General features: G+C 51.1%; 2 protein-coding genes across 8 annotated transcripts in view; both read right to left on the bottom strand.

Moving 5' to 3' along the window:
- The window catches only part of CEMIP (cell migration inducing hyaluronidase 1), a 122,737-nt gene extending 110,652 nt beyond the window's left edge, over positions 1–12,085 (bottom strand). Inside the window, exon 1 of one of the 2 annotated variants that reach the window (XM_068959013.1) lies at positions 9,141–12,085. The gene's annotated coding sequence lies outside the window, so the exon portion shown is untranslated. The remainder of the gene's footprint in view (positions 1–9,140) is intronic. The other variant, XM_068959011.1, reaches the window with a different exon arrangement.
- LOC104148395 (inactive cell surface hyaluronidase CEMIP2) overlaps positions 1–15,789 on the bottom strand; it is a 60,384-nt gene extending 44,595 nt beyond the window's left edge. Inside the window, exons 1-9 of one of the 6 annotated variants that reach the window (XM_068959008.1) lie at positions 15,670–15,789; positions 13,411–13,911; positions 8,508–8,648; positions 7,648–8,209; positions 7,111–7,280; positions 6,600–6,788; positions 6,089–6,258; positions 4,938–5,147; positions 902–1,107 (exon numbers count right to left, since the gene is read on the bottom strand). In XM_068959008.1, the coding sequence (XP_068815109.1) occupies positions 902–1,107; positions 4,938–5,147; positions 6,089–6,258; positions 6,600–6,788; positions 7,111–7,280; positions 7,648–8,209; positions 8,508–8,648; positions 13,411–13,705 (1,943 nt within the window). In that variant the 5' untranslated portion in view covers positions 13,706–13,911; positions 15,670–15,789. Of the gene's footprint in view, positions 1–901; positions 1,108–4,937; positions 5,148–6,088; positions 6,259–6,599; positions 6,789–7,110; positions 7,281–7,647; positions 8,210–8,507; positions 8,649–13,410; positions 13,998–15,669 lie in introns of those variants that run through there. The other 5 variants (XR_011143813.1, XR_011143812.1, XR_011143811.1 and 2 more) reach the window with 5 other exon arrangements.
- Positions 15,790–16,336: the final 547 nt, after the last annotated feature.

Raw genomic sequence — 16,336 nt, 5'->3', positions numbered from 1 at the left:
ACAAGCCTTCAGATGAACTGAACCACTAAATAGGTGCTAAATAAATCTACATTAACCAGGCAGTCAACTGCAGCATTCCGACAACAATAGTTCTAATTAATTCAGTAGGGTGATTTGAATAAGTAAAAATAAACAGGGTTTGGCCCCTGGATTCTTTTCCTGAAAACATGACAACATAAATTTCCTTGGCTAAACTGTGTTCTTCCTTTCAAACAGTAGCCAGGTCAGCACCTGGCTCACCTGAGGGCCCCTATTGCAGTAGACCAGTCTCCGATACAGAAGTGAACGCCAGCTATAATGGGATAGTGTTTATTGTGTTATAAATGAGACTCACTGTAATTTATGCTAATCTGTACATGCTCACTAAATCTTCTGATTTACTCTAGACATTAATGTACTCATGTACTACTGATTTGCTCTAGATGTTGCAGTCCAAATTCATCCCTGGTGAAAACAGGCAAAAAACTCCCTTGGAAGTAAGTGACATTTAATGCCAGCTTATATCAGTGCTGAAACAACCTACATTTATCACACAGATTTCACGGAGCCTTCAACATCCTACTTAAAAAGATTAAAAAGACTTTAGAAATGAGGAAAATGTTCTAACACATTGATGATTCTCAGGAGCAAAACAGAATAAACAACAGCAAATATGCATTGTTAGGATTCAGGCAGATTTTAACAGGTATCTCCACATGTGAAACACTGCCAAGTAGCTAAATTATTTCAAAATGAGAAATGATAGGAAAAGCTACAGCTTTTCATTTAACTTCAAATGGCACTATGTAAAAAGGAGATCACGTACACTCCCCTTTGAAAAGTTTAGTTTTGCCACAACATTCTTTAAGCTAAAAAGTGCAATGCAAGAGCAAAAAATGACTACAGGTGCTGAGGAACTTACATGCAGTCCGTGCTTGGCACGGGAACATAATTCCCATAGACGTGGCTACGGATTGCTAGGCACATGGCTTCATTGCGATCTGAAGGTAAGATCGTTCCTGACCTTGTGAGGAGACCCAAGTTGTGATAGAACGTATTGCGTTGCTCTGTCCCATCTTCAAGGAAGAAACAGTGCCCCAAAGTGTCATAGCCAATAGTGTCTTTCACCTGGAAAAAATACACAGGCCATAGATTGTAATGTTAATAGTGGCAGCAGCTATGAATGAGCTGCTGTGCTTATCAATAAACCTCGAAAACCTCATGGAGAAGTTTTTCCACCCTTCTACACAGTGAGCAGCACCTTCATTCGCACCATTTCTGGAGTTAACTCAAACTATATGTAGGTTGCACAAGAGTGGACTGATCTTGTAATACAGCAATACTCCTATTAACTTTACTCAGAGGAAGATCACATGCACAATTAAAAGAAAATAGTAAAATACTGGATTTAAAACTGCCCTCAGTTCTAGGAGAGAATATTCAGTTTGGTGTCGTAGACTAAATATCTGCATAAATGTAAGCGTCTTACATGATCAGCCGACAGACCAGCCTGGTTAGTCCAGGAAGTGTCACGATTGCAACACTTCCCAAACAAAATGAGATTTTTTTTTTTAATGTGCCATGCAAAATTATTTATATCAGCAAGGTTTCTGTTCTTTCTCTTCCTTTCGCAGAATCTGCAGGTCAGCTTCATTCCTGTAACGACCAGCTTGCGCAGAGAATGCCTTGCACTGTTTCAGCCTATTTAAGATTAACTGACACGTGCAGAGATACTGCATTAAACTGTAATTTGACCAAGAGGACTTAGCACAAGCCTCCTTTGATGTACAGTCTTATGAAGACAAATTTAGAAATTCTTCCTTTAAATGTGAATAGCAAATCAGGCTTGCTAAAATACCAGCTATTTATTACTAAATCTTACTGAAACCTGACTTTGTACTTCAAATGATCCATGTCAGCACATTTATTCACTCTTGAGGCATACAAAATTCCTGCTGATGTCAATTAGAGTTATGTCCATGCAAGACTGCAAGATTAACTAATCTTAACCTACTTGGTTACTTCTATATACAGAGGGATACTTGAACTAAATCCGCTTTGGAGTCATATCCCATGACTACCCTGTGATGAACTGCCACTGTACATAACAGCTGGAGTCACAAGCAGCGCAACTCCCATAGGCTTCTGTCTACTGGATGCCACTGTTTTCCTGGCAGTCACCCCTCAAGCATGCCATCAGTTGCTTTTGTGTCTGCCTCAATGAGGTGTTCAAGAAATAGTTAAAAATAAGGCAAAAAGCAGCCTGGCAACCAGGCTGTAATTAACACATTTTTGGAAATCAGCTGAGACCCAGAATGCGGGTGCAATAGCTCCAAGTGAGCTATGAGGAACATACAGAAAATCTGCATGCAGCGACACCGAGGGAAAGCATCCCTATCAGTTGAGTTTTGAAAATACAGATAATTAGGAAATGAGTTACTTAAAAATGCATATTTCTTTGCCAGCCTTCTAAGAACAGTAAGCCCAGCTACTCATATCCTTCCAAGTGGTGGGCAGAAACTGCGTTAAGGATGCCATGGAAGACTATTTTTGGAAAGAAACTGTAACAGCAAACCTCCTTCTGCCATCAAGGAAATAGCATTTCAATTGTAGAGTTTCATTCTCATGAATTTAGCTGAAGTCTAGATACTCTGTGCTTCAGAAGGTTGCATTAAAAATCAGCCCTGTATTTGAAACCAGATTTTAGCTTTAATTAATATGATTTATCACAGCCTCAGAAACAAATGGCAGCGCTGAGAACTTTCATACGTGAAACTTTACGGATCACCCTCCAAACCAGAAATAACATCATTTAAAGAGCGTTTATATTTGCACTGAAAGATAAGGGCTCAAATTGCTAGGACAAAACAGCAATAACAGGCCTGATCGGTTCTGGCGTATTGCAGATAGAAAATAGAGGCTGGGAGGTGAGGGCCCACCTGCGGCACCGTGACATCAGCAGTAGCATATTACTGTATCTGTCAGCGGGAGACATTGCCCACGACGCAGCCTACAGCCCCTTTGGCGTGTCCAGCGCGAGATAATTACCAGGCGTCCAAACACCGAATTATATATAGCTCAGCAACACAATATAAGTGACCTTTATGCACTGCAACATTATACATTAAAGACTACAGTATTCTGCGGTATGTGCGACGCGTGCCAGGGAAGCGAGAGGCAGGTCGCAACCTGCTTTTTAACCCCGGTGCGTAACCCAAGCCGTGCGTGCTGCTGCCAGGGGCACAAGGCTGGCACGGAGCAGAAGCCGACGGGAGCAGCGACTCGCACGCAGCACTGCGCGACCGGGCGCAGCGCAGCACAAAACAGGGCATTCCCGCCGCACAGATCTGAAATTACATCGCCTGAAGACGTAATTTCCCCTCCTCCAAAGAGGAGGGGGGAAAAACATTGTCTGGTTTAATCCGCCTCAGAGCTTGAAGTTTCGTAATCTAATGCTAAGGTGAGCGCTCATCTGTATTACTTAACAGCCTTGCTCCGCTATACGTGCTGTTCTCTGGAACTGCAAATTATTTTAATTTATTTCAAAGCAAGGTTTTTAATGCATTTTAATTACTCTGTATTGTAGTTACTATACTGAAACCACACCGTTCTTCCACAGAATCGCATATTTATCCTTTGTTATCAAATCTGTTCACTGATCCATGGACTCAAAGCCTTCAACAGTCACGTGCTGAGGAGCTGGTCTCGCACTTGGATTCTTACTGACTTCACATCTACTGCGTCACACGTATCCAGATAAACCCTTAATAACCTCATTTCTGATAAAGACCAAGCGCATAAGCCATACTTCTCAGAAACAACACTAATGTAAGGCCTAAGTTTGCATCCCAGGCAGGTTCCTTCAATCCAAGGAGTTTAACACTGAGGGGAAGAGCAAGGGAGTTACGCTATTTCTGTACATTTTGGGCAAGTCTCCTGCCGTCTGAGGGCTCAGCAGACAAAAGCAGGCTCGATATACAGAGAAAATCATGTATGAGAGAAGGTAGTCAACAATTTTGGGTGATCTGGAGAATATAAATACAGTTCAGGATTCATGAAAAGTGCTCTCAGCTGTACAAGGCCAGTATCCCATTTTCATAAATATATTCTTTTAGGGGGATCCTTTTACATAAGGGCCCACCACTGCACATTTCTGTCACATGTTACAGCAGCTTATGTCCGTGGTCAAGAAAAAGTTGTCAGAAAAAAAAAAAAAAAAAACAGGGAGTCACTGGCAGTTCAGGGAGTGCCTCTGCCTAAACACACATTACATGAATGAGGAAATGCCTACTGACACCAAAACACTGTGCAGTGTCCTGCAGAGCACGCAGGAACTGGACATGTCCGGACTAGAGAAGGAAAACATCTTATCTAGCTGAAGCAATTTTTTTTCTTTTTTTTAAAAAAAAAAAAAAAGTTCCTCTCCCCAATGCCCTTGCTAGGATTTAGGTCAAAGCCAAGTTCCTGAGGGCTTTTCTGGCACTGAAGTGTCCGACTGGGTCTGTCTCGCTCATATTTCATTCTCTTTGTCATGTGAATATTTTGGATTCGTGACACATAGCCCCTGACTTGAACAAACCCTGTCTCTTATATCTCCTTTGCAAGTTAAAGGTCCGTTGCTTCAGACCTTGCTTTTTAAATGAAAACTTCGATTATCACGAACAGTTCAGAATAACCATAGCAAAAATTTTACTATATCTGCTCAAACAATTAAAAATAGTAATTAATAAGACAATACTAAGAACCTGAAATCCATTTCAAAGAACAGCACCAGCACAGCAACAGTCCTAAGCCTGTCAAATGAAGTTGTCAAATGAGAACGTTTCGGGGGGAAAAAAAGGTGCTGTATTCTGATTTCTCTTTGTATCACAAAGCATCAAGACAACTCTTACACATCTACTGTTTAGCAGCATGTAAGCAAAGAAATTAGCTTGGGATTAATAAAATGTGTCTCCTACCAGAAGGCCATGAGTTCCGTGTATGGCAACACACCTAGAGAAGCAGTGGTGGATAGCCAGGTTATCGAGGTAAGCTGGGCGTTCGTATCCTCCTCTCTCATCCACGTCTCCAGCCAAGTGAAAATGCACAGGGTAGCTGCCCAGGATTTGCTGCCCCATGTTTTTTAATTCCACCCCTGACATGTGAACAGAGCTAAAATTCCTCTGGATCTGTTGATATAAATGTAGAGTGAAGTAAGGTATTGGTGATATACGAAGAACACGAGATTAAAAAAAAAATGCCCTTTTTTTTTTTTTTGATAAACAGTAGACAACATGTTTGCAGTGTAAAACAGGGCCTGATCGCGGAAGGAGGTGTCAGAGCCCTGCTGCGCCTCAGGCCAGCGCAGCACCTGGAGAGGAGCGTGCCAGCCGCTGAATCCCTGCCGGCGGGGCGCTGCCACGCAGACATGCCAAACAGCGTGTGCAGCATTTACTGACAGCAGCGCACAAGCAGGTGAAACAGCTACGGACAAAATATTCCTGCTAGCTATAGAAAAGCATTGCATTTACCAATAGGCTCTGTTTCCTGGCAAAATTATCTCCCTCGGGTGACAGGAGGGCAGAACATCTGCACAGCTCCCTCCCCAAATGCCACCGACTGGAGCCACTTCTGTGCTTTTTCTGAGCACTGGCTGGAAAGTCAAGTATCTGCAAACTGCCTGCACATGTACTAATGTTATCTGCGGCCTCTGCAGCAGCAACACTTTGCACTTCCACCAGGAGCACACGGACTGTGCAAGAGGTGGCAAAGGAAAATGGGGGGCAGCCCAGCACTGGAGCAGGTTTGCTCTGAAGGAAACACGACATCTTTGATGACATCTCACAAACTGTGAAACTTCACACTGACCCTACTGGCAGCAGTGGCTCTAAAGAATCCTCTCTAGCCCAGAAAAGAGTAGATTTTTGCATACATGCTGAACAAAATGTCACAGTCTCATCTGGAGTCTAGTTTTGCAAAATAGCCCAACCAACTTCCCCCTCCTTCGTAGATAAGCGTGGAAAGTACGCCCAGGCATGGTGGTACTTTCCTGCATGATATTACTTGTTGACAAACCAGGAAAGCAGCTATTTGGAACCACCTATAGGCATATGCATTAAAAGTCACTCACTTTAATATGTCCTCCAAACGTGTCAAAGGAAAAAAATTGACATTGATTTTGTCCATAACAGGAGTCTTCCATTTCTCCTTGAATAAGTATATTTCTCGTCAGAAGACCAACCTCTGCCCTCATATCTATGCCATCTATAACTTCTCCAATATGAAGATAAAGCGGGCTGCCTGTGAAAAATCAGAGCTCTTTTTATTCAGGGTGAGTACGATGTCTTTGTTATCACGTTGTTCTAAGCAAGTGCACACCTTTGATTTAAGCAATCACCAAGTTTTGGGCAATTACCCAGTTGTTAGTATCTGATCTCAGAGCTGATCCCAGAAGCCACATACGGCTCCCATAATGACCGCTGCCCAGGGTCAGACTTTAAAGTCTCAAAAGCAGGGGCCTTCAGCTCTCACACATCAAGTGCCCATGCATTTACAGGACAAAATGGAGCTGCAAAGACAAGTTGAAAATTGACAATGTAAACATTTACCACAAAGGAATAGCTTAATATAGTATTTCTTACCATCAATTTTCACTTGATTACTTTTACATTCAGTGCAAGGGAGGAGATTAAACTCTTCAGCTTGATGCATTGAATAATCTGTACTGGCAATGACTATTCTGTCGCCAGGTAACCAGCTTGTAACTTCATCTGCTAAATGAAGAATTATTCCTTTGGACACCTCCACTTTAAATCCATTATGAGGCACCCCTGAAGAATGAAGCAATCAATTATTTTACAGTTGGGCATGACACTATCATGCAATTAGCCAAAGAGCGCACCAATTTAATTTTATCTAGACAACAGCGCGTGTGTGATAGCAGGGCTCTGGCCACTAAATATTTCAATATCATCTCTTTCTAGACAGCCCAAATGTTATTTTATGAGAGTACTGTGGTTTAGTTTGGTGGCCATGCACATGAGCAAAATTCTACAGTATTAATGTCATCACTTCATTCAGATTTTCAGTAGCCAGAAAAAAAAAATAAAAATAAAGCAACAGAAGAGAGACAACTGTAGAGAGACACTAAACCTTTCACCCATCCGCTGAAAGCAGTAACGGTGAACCGGATTCCGTCATAGGTCTGGAAATCTCTTTGGGCTACAGCTAGCCCCGTTGTCCCGGTCCCACGATATTCTCTCTGATCTTCCACTGTTGAAACCGGATCCCCTCCGAGGATCCCCACCAGAGCCCAGGGCTGCCTGCGCGGGAGCAGCAAGGAGCACACCAAATTACAGCCCGAACCGGTCTGTGCTTCGTGGACAGGTTTGGGCAGGAAGGGACGGTGCAGCGCAGCCTGCCCTCCGCGGCCCCCTCCCGGCTCGCTGGATGCGAGGCGCCGGCGCCGCCCGCAGCACCCCCCGGCCCCCGCGCTGCCGAGGGGCGCGGGGCTCGAACCCGCGGTCCCGGGGCCGCCGCTCCGTCGGGGCGAGGCAGAGCCGGGCGCCGAGGCGCCGCGGCCGGCGGCGCGGAGCTGTCCATGGTGGCGCCGCGGGTCGCCCCCCGCCCTCCCGCCCGCCGCAGGCGCCGCGTCGCGAGTTCGAGCCCCGCGCCCGCCGCCGGCCTCACCTGTAGCCCAGGCGCGCGATGTGCCTGCTGCCGAGGCGGTCCCGCAGGAGCCGCCGCGCCTCCAGCGTGAGGCTGCGGGCCGCCGAGTCCCCCACGGCGGCCGCCACCACCCTGCCGGGCTCCTGGAGGGCCAGGAAGTCGCGCAGCCGCCGACCCTCGCTGGGCAGCAAGTGGGTGTCGAAGCGCCCGGCCGCCAGCACCCGCGCCGTGCCGGCGTCGAGGATGCGCAGGTTGAGCCCGCGGCTGCCCCAGCGCCTCTCGGAGGAGTAGGGGCCGTGGCGGAGCCCGCCGGGGTGCAGGGTTTTGTCCAGGAGGGTCCAGGAGCGGGGCCGCCGGCCGTGCAGCTCCAGCACGCCGCCGCGCCCCACGCCCACGAACTTCTGCCCGAAGCCCTCCACGGCCGCCCCCTCGGCGGCCCGCCCGAACAGCGAGATGGTGGCCCGCGAGCCGTAGGGACACCGCTCCGAGCCGATGTGCAGCTCCCCGCCGTCCTGGATGAGGATGTAGCGGGCCCGCAGGGTGATGGGCGGCCCGTGGGGGCGGTCGGCGAACACCAGCCTCCCTGGGGGGGGCAGAGGAGCGGGGTGAGAGGGCGGCGGGCAGCGGGCACACCCCAGGGAGAAGGGGGGGGGCGGGGGGACGGGATATACCGCCTGCCAGGCAAAGTCACCCTCCTCCCGCAAAATTAAAGCGAGAGACGGCACCTGCCGGGCAAAGCACACACCTGCCCCTCTCAACAGCGCGAGGCTGGACGGCGCCCCCGGAGCGCGGCAAAGGGGAGGTGCGGAGCCCGGGCGAAGGATGCAGCCGCAGGCGGCCGGACCCGAGGGGGCGGCCCGGCCCGGCCCGGCCCGGCTTACCTCCGTCGCGGATGACGAGGGAGTGGAAGGCAGCGGAGCTCTCGAGGCGCAGGGCCGCCCCGCGGCCCACGACGGCGGCGCGGCGGGTGTCGGAGCCGGGGCGCCACGAGGCGAGGTGAGGGGCGGGCTCCGGGCAGGGCCCTGCAAGAGACGGCGGCAGCGGCAGCAGGAGCGGCAGCGGCGGGGCGCGGCGGGGCGCGGGGGGGCGCGGTACCGACCTGCTGCGCTGCCGCTCGCTGGGGTCGGTCCGCCGCGACGGGCGGGAGGAGCCGGGCGGCCGCGGCTCCCGGCGGGGCGCGGGCCGGGCCCGCCGCAGCGCGCCGTCCGCGGCCGCCGAGCAGCCCGCCGAGCAGCCGTGCGCCGCGCCAGCTTCTTCTCCGCGGCGGTACGCGGAGCCGGCGCAAACGCACATCGTCTCTTTAATTACGCGTTACCGTTTTCCTCCACCTCATCTAGTTAAGAGCGAAAACAGAAACTCCCCCCGGCGCCGCACAGCCTCGGAGACAGCGAGATCAACCACAACAGCAACACACACAGAGCCGGCGGGGGGAGAGAGAGGAAAAAAAACCAACCAACGGCAACTCGACGAGAAACAACCACGAGCTCCAAACTCCGGCCGCCAGAGTCGCTTACCTATCCGCCGGCAGCCACCGAGCCGCAAACTTTTTACGCCGCCTCCCGGTTCCTCCCTCCGCCGCTCGCCGCAGGCGCCGGCCCCGACGCGGCTGCCGGGGCGCCCGGGGCCCCGAGGGTGCTGCACCCGGCTGCAGAGGCAGGGCCGGCAGGCGCAGGCTGCTCCGCTCCGCTCCGCCTGCCTCCCCTCTGCCTCCCTATTTATATCCATCTTCCAGCCGCCGGCGGTGCCCGCACTGTTTACAGCAGCGGAGCTGCTGGCTCCTCCCAGCCGGGGACGATCCCTCCAGCCTGAACGTATATCTGTGACCGGCCCCTGATGCTCGGACCGGGGAGAGCCCCCCTGGCCCGCACGCCGAGGGCTTCCCCCGCCCAGGGCTGCGGGCTGCCTGCGGGGCCCCTGATGCTAAGTGCAGGGTTTGGGGCCAGCTGCCTCCCCAGGACGGGCAGGGGGCTGAGGCATGCGACCCCCATGCTGTCACCGGGCATGCCTCACCCTCTGCCTGTCCTAGGGAGGCAGCTGGCACCTTCCCTGACGGGGCACACCGGAGCGCCACTGCACGCAAACATCCCCCAACCTGCGGCCGAGCAGAGAGGTACCCACCAGTGGGCCTCTCGTGATGCGACCAAATCAACCTGCGGTCAGAGCCCACGCTGAAAGAAAGGAAAAATCCCTTCTGCTACAGAAGGTGCTCTGACAAGACACGGCCTCAAAGAAACCCACGCGTATTTATCCACCCTGGCCCAGGGCTGCGTTCCTGGCTTTTCCCAGGTCCAGCCTGGACGCCTGCGTCAGTGGAAGCAGCACTGCCTGTAGAAACACCACTGCAGACTGTTTTGTTCTCTAGGGACCGGAATATCACTTTTTTCTTAGCTCTAAAATAGCAGAGCCGAGCACCCCTTCCTGGGGACATGTAAAGATAGTTAACTGCTTATTGTGGCTGTGGCCATCTCCTTCCCAGAGTCTACCTGAAAGCCCTCACCTCCAGCCCGGGCTCCAGCATCCAGGGAGAAGACCAGCCAGAGGTGGGCAGCAAACGTGCCCACCGCTGCTCCTGCCCAGTGCCAAAGCAGGGAGGTGCAAAGCCACAGGTGCTGCTGATCCCAAAGACCTTTGTGTGCCATCATCTGGTCCAACCGTTCCAATCTGTCACCTCTGAAATTTATTCTGGTGCAGGATTTCTTCTGACGGAGGGCACAAAGAGGCTATAGTTATGTTAATAGGCAGCCCGTGCTGTCAGACAAAATATGAGAACAGCCTGGGAGCAGGGGGATGGGGCGAGGGGCACAGGCATGCCCCGACCAGGCAGCCGCGCTCAGAGCAGGAGGAACACACGCCTGCGCTAAAGAAAACGCATGCCTCCTCTTACACCCTACTTCAGGACACAGAGTATTACTGAATATTAAGATAAGCATCCAGCCTAGAGAAACAAATCGAGGTAATACTGCCTCATTTTTATATTCCATATAAAATCCCAAAGCTGCCACCTTTGCTACTGGCTGTTCATCTACCATTTAGTGCTGGCACTTCTGTTCCCATCTCAGATAGCTTTTGTCATTTTGCTTCCAAAAAGCAGCTTTGGTCAGTACTGTGCCTAGTTCATACCTGAATATGACATGTCTGAATATAAGTCATGGGGACTCAGACCGCTGTTGCTATCAGCGGTACAGTGCCTGCCGTCACCTTTTTGGAGAAAGACTTCACTGCTGGAAGTTTCAGGCATGACAAGACGGGACTATTTTGTCTCTAAACGCACTAACTAAATTATAAGCTCTCTAAATTCAGTGGTTCTGAAAGTGCCAAATTTGAGGTAGAAGAGAACTTGAACCTTTATCTTACACCTGTCGGGGCCCTACAAATCTCAGTCACTTTTAAAATGTTTACTCTATATAAAAGATTTCATAGACTTACAGTTTAAGCAGAAGGAAATACATGAAAATTATTAATCTACGTAGTAACAGTAAAAACAAACGTAATACAGGTTTCAGTTAGCACTAAACTTTGTGCAGGCCTTACAAAATTATTAGCAAAGCTCAAGACACTGGTTTAAGCGTGACTTTTTCTGACCAAGTACTGAAAGTCTCTAAGTGCAAGTACTATTCAAAGGCACTTTCCCTCGGTAGCCTCAAAATCCACATAGATACAATGGTCTGATTCTTTTTCTCGGGAAAAAAACACTTTGAGGTGAATGATTTCAGTGTCATTTTCCCCCAGTGTTAACCGGCCTGAGGAGGAAAATTACAGAGCAAATTAGACTGGAAATATCAACTTGTTTTCCCGAAGATTCACTTTAAGGGAAATACAGAAGTGCCTATTGTTATCCACATCTTGGTGTTCCGGAGCTAAAATGTTTTCCTTTCACTCTTTTCCAAATTTCATTCTTCAAGCTGATTTTTGTTTTTGCAACAGCACCAGCGTAAAGCTTGCTCAACAGTGCTCAGTAACAAGACACATCCTCAGCCTAAGAACTTTCCCAAACATCCTCACACCTGCAAGTGGGAAACGGTGACTAACACTCCCTGCCTCAAGCATACTATCAGGGCATACTTCCTTGAAAAAAGAAAAAAACAACCCCCCCCCCACCCCGCCTCGCTTCAGCGTTATTGTTACTCTGAGCTATAAACTAAAGTTTATCTTTCTAACAAACAACCCGGGTCACTTTCCACTACTGTAATGGGCTACGAGCTGTTAGGAAACCTCTGACATCTCATGTCTCATCATGTTGCAATGCCTATAATGTTTTCCCTGCAAATATGACTGTAACATTCAGTAACAAATATTCATGACTAGTGAGGTTTCATTTTAAGGCAGTGACAGGAAACAAAAGCTTCTCCAACCTGAGTCAGCTGTGGCTGGATTTACTCCCAACAGCGCAAACACCTCTTGCGAGGGAGGCAGGTGCCCCACAGGGCTGCAGCGGATGCACGCTTCCCCGGCCAAGCCAGCCTGTTTCCTCACCGCTGCGTAGGGAAAGGAAGGAGAAGGGGAGCCCGGACCCCCTGAGGGGCGACCCTTTCCCGGGGAGCAGGGCACCGGCAGCGCCGGGGGCCGAGCCCGCCCGCAGGCGCCCTGGGGGGCTCGGACGCCGCCGCCTGGAGCCGGCCTGCTGCGCCGCGGCCGGCCGAGCGGCGGCGCCCTTGCACCGGCGCCGCTGCCGCTGCCGCCCGGCCCCGCGCTGCCCCCGGCTCCCCCGGGTCCCGCTGCCCGCCCGCTGCCCCGGCTCCCCCGGGTCCCGCTGCCCGCCCGCTGCCCCGGCTCCCCCGGGTCCCGCTGCCCGCCCGCTGCCCCCGGCTCCCCCGGGTCCCGCTGCCCGCCCGCTGACTCCGCAAACCCCTCTCGGCCCAGCCTTTCGGACAACTTGGAAATAGGCGACGCGGGTCATCAGCTCATACAGCACCGCTAATTAACAAACAGTTTTTGGGTTTTTTTAACTCCTAACTGTCAAATGCTGTCATCCTGAACCATATTTGATTTCTTTTTTTTTGCAGGACAGACAGCATCCCCACGCAGTTCTGCAGGCAGCACTCAGCTCGGAGCAGGAGAGCAGGCTGGCGCAGCCGCTGCCCTGGGGAGCCGTGAACAACACACTGCTAATGACCGCTGCTTGCATTACAGCTGCGCTCAGAGGCCGCCATGGGACCCACAGCCCTGCAGAGCTGGGTACATTATTACCACAACATTGCTTTTAGTGACTAAATCGACTCTCACAGACCGTCTCCTTATAAAGCAGCTCCCAATCTATGGCCTGTCTGTGGCAACCGCCCTCTGCGCCAGCATCCGTCTAGCATCTCCTGTTCCACAGACAGCGACTGCTTCCTCCCCACCTACTTCGTCAGACGCTGCCCGCTTAGGGCCGAGCACGTCAAGCTCTGGGCGCAGCTCTGCAAAGCGTCGGGGCCTGAATGACGGCGCCGGCTCCAGGCTGGGCTCCAGCAGCGAGGCAGAGGCCACCACCACGTGCCGGACCGCGCACAGCGCCGTCCACCCCGGCCAGTGCGTGTTGCCCTGCCTGCGGCCCGCCGACCCGCGCTGTCGGCTCTGAGCTCTCACACGAGGCTTCAACCGCACCTGCGCTCCAGCGGGAGCCGGCTGCCCTGGCCGGGAGCAAGAGGGGAGGGGAGGCAGAAACCGCACATGGGAAAGCATGAGACTGAGAACCACTAGCAGCTCGTGCTCTCAAGGACACATGACAGGTCACCTGCGGGTAGCAGAGACACAACTCGAAATCTGATGAGAAACCAAAAACCCGTCTTCTCCTTATGTACCTACCACTTTGTTCCACTTTGGGCTTTCTCTGTATTTTCCTTGTTTCAAGCATTTGCTTCTTCAGCAGCGAGAAGGCCTTGGACTGCTGCGCTTCAGACAACACTCCCATGTTCCCGAGGAGCTGAAGCACCCGGCGCAGCAAGAAAGGCTTCAGTTTGTACTGTGCCACCTTGAGAGGCCTGATGCGAATTTTAGGCTGACCGACTTCTCGATCGCAGTTATGAAATCGGAAGAGATTCCAAGCCAAGCTAGGTCCAAAGGTGTCCACTAAAACGTATCGGGAAAGTTTAAGGAGCATGTCACAGGACAACTGCTTTTCTTGTGATTTGCGGCTCAGATTCTGACTTAGCAAACTTCTTCTCTCCTTGCGATTTAGGAGCGAGCTGCTTCTGAACAGGCCGGAGGGTTTGTAAGAGCCCACAGTCCCCGGGAGAATTTTCTTGCTGTGGAACCGTCCCTCATAATCCGTATCCCACAAAGAAGTGTTGGGATTCAGGCTATTTTCTGAAATAATCATAAACACAGTAAGACCTATCAAACATAAACAATGAAGAACAATTTTCCTCATGTATTTCTTAAAAGATATATAATATAATATAAACACATTTATGAATGTTCTACTCTATCCCTGAATACACTGTCGTTTACCACACTACTGTGACAAGCTTACTCTTACATTTTGATAGGCCAAACCAATAGATTATAAGGATTAATTATGTATTTAGTTCTTAGGATTATTTTCATTAATTCTTTTCAGGTACTATAACATAATAATGATTATTTGCTGTTTTTTATTTAAACTAATGTCTTCTGTAATGGATGCTCAGGAAAAATATCTTTCTTATATATACACACATACATAGATTCCTCAAAAATATCAGTGACCAGAAGAATATGTTCTATTCCGTATAATTTTCTGGAAAAGATTAATAATAGTCATGATTCCTATTACAGATTACAATTGCACCTCATATATTGAGTGCATTGAGAGAAAGCCTTTTTCATACGTGGTTGAGGAAGATGTTCACACTCTGGCCGGCCCATCTGCATTTTGGGTCCAGACCACGAGGCTCTAATGCAGCTTCTAGGACTCCAACAGATACAGGATAGGGTTTGAAATAGTTAATGCTTTAACGTAACGGCATACTGCTAGAGGTCATGTCCTCAGAGTCCTGGAATGCGCCTCCAGCACTCGCGTGCATTTGTGAAAGGGAGGACAAGATTTTTAAAAATGTTCTTCTATTTCCTAGAGGTGGATCTCCGTCCTTCCGCACATTTTAGAAGCTTCAAATATTTTTTTATTTGATTTCAAGATTAGGGTTACCAACTTGAGGTAGTCACGACTGACTGTCAAAGGGATTACTTGCATATTGCAGTCATATTAGTTACAAACTCTATTAAATTGTTAGAATTTTATGTAGTAAAACATACATTTATGGCTGTAATTCCATCACTGTGAAATACAACCCTGTAAACTGCAAAACATGATTGCCAGGACTAGAAGGCAGCCTCAGAAATATGTCATAACAATGCTCATAATTTACATGTTGACTGCATCTTTCATTCAAAACAATCAATGGACACTGCAAGAGTCCTATTCATGAGACCCCTGAGAGATGAATGAATTCGTTGACTATTTTATTGACGAGCGAACTGAGGAAGAGGGGGGCAAATAGCTCGTGCAAGATCACCAGGAGGAACGAGGAGAGGGAGAGGAGGACGCAGCTGGGGCTTGCACTGCCCTTCACTGCTGCGTGGAGCTGTGGGAGCAGGGCTGGCCCATGCACGGGAGGGCCGCAGCTCCGGCCCCGGGCCAGCGCCTGAGCGTCCCTCTCTCGACGCGCTACAGCACAACGCTCGCGGCACCGCGGCAGGGAAGCCACTTTAAACGTAAGCAACATCACATCTTTGAGGAGCTCCGCGAGCTTTCTAGAATAGACTAGGACGAAGAAAACAGCGGAGGTAGGACCAACGTTTTCGCTTCAAAGGCAGCCCTTAACTAACGGAAAAGCCTGAAGAACAAAAGAAGAGAACAAATTACGGGCCCGCTGCCCGCAGTCACCTCCAAAGCCACGGCCCAACCACGCTGCCCAGCCGCGCCTCGAAGCCACACGGGCATCCCGTAACGTTTTCCCCTGCCCTCTTCCCTCCAAGTCACACCCCACGCTGCCGCCTTCCCTCTGCGAGCCCCGACCCGTCACCGCGCAGGCGGCAGCGGCCCCGGCAGCAGCGCCGCCCCCGGCCCCCCCCGCGGCTACTGACTGTGCGAGCGGGTCGCTTGCGCCTCGGGCCAGGCGGGCGGCGGCGGCAGCAGCAGGAGGCAGGCGGCGAGCGCGGCGGCGGCGGCGCCGAGGCCCCCGCGGGCCGCCTGGCTCCGCGGGGGGGCACCTGCAACACAGAGAGGCGCGTTGGCGGCGCGCCGAGCCCGCCGAGCGCCCCGGCCCGCCGGCGCGGTCCTTACGCGGCATGGCGCTGCGAGGCGGCGGCGCAGGCAGCGGCAGCGGGCGCCCCGCGGCCCGGCGGCACCGCAGCCCGCCCCGGCGCGCTGGGGGCGGGGGGGGGAGGCGGAAGGCAAAGCGGGGTCTGCTGCCAGCCCCCCAGGCCCGGGGCTGCAGTGACACCCCCTCCCCAAAGCGGGAGAGAATTTGCAATTAGCAGGCGGAAGGGGTGTTGGTTTTGGGCTCAGAGTCAGTCTCAGGGTGGTTTTTTTTGTTTGTTTGTTTAGGGTTTTTTTTTTTTTTTGGCAAAATTAATTTGGTGACTGCAGGAACCCAGCTGCAAAACAAGACATTGCCGCAGGCACCGTTTCAAAGGCAAAGAGCTCACTGTACGGATATAAGCACCAGACCCTCAGTGAAGGAGTAATTTTACTTGTTAACTCCGGTAACTTGAACCCAATAACGCGTTGCTTTGTTCCAACAGTTTCGAG

The sequence above is a fragment of the Struthio camelus genome, chromosome 12 (assembly GCF_040807025.1).
Source record: "Struthio camelus isolate bStrCam1 chromosome 12, bStrCam1.hap1, whole genome shotgun sequence".
NCBI classification, from domain to species: Eukaryota; Metazoa; Chordata; class Aves; order Struthioniformes; family Struthionidae; genus Struthio; species Struthio camelus.
The sequence above is the reverse complement of the archived record's forward strand: the minus strand, read 5'-3'. Positions and strand labels throughout refer to the sequence as shown.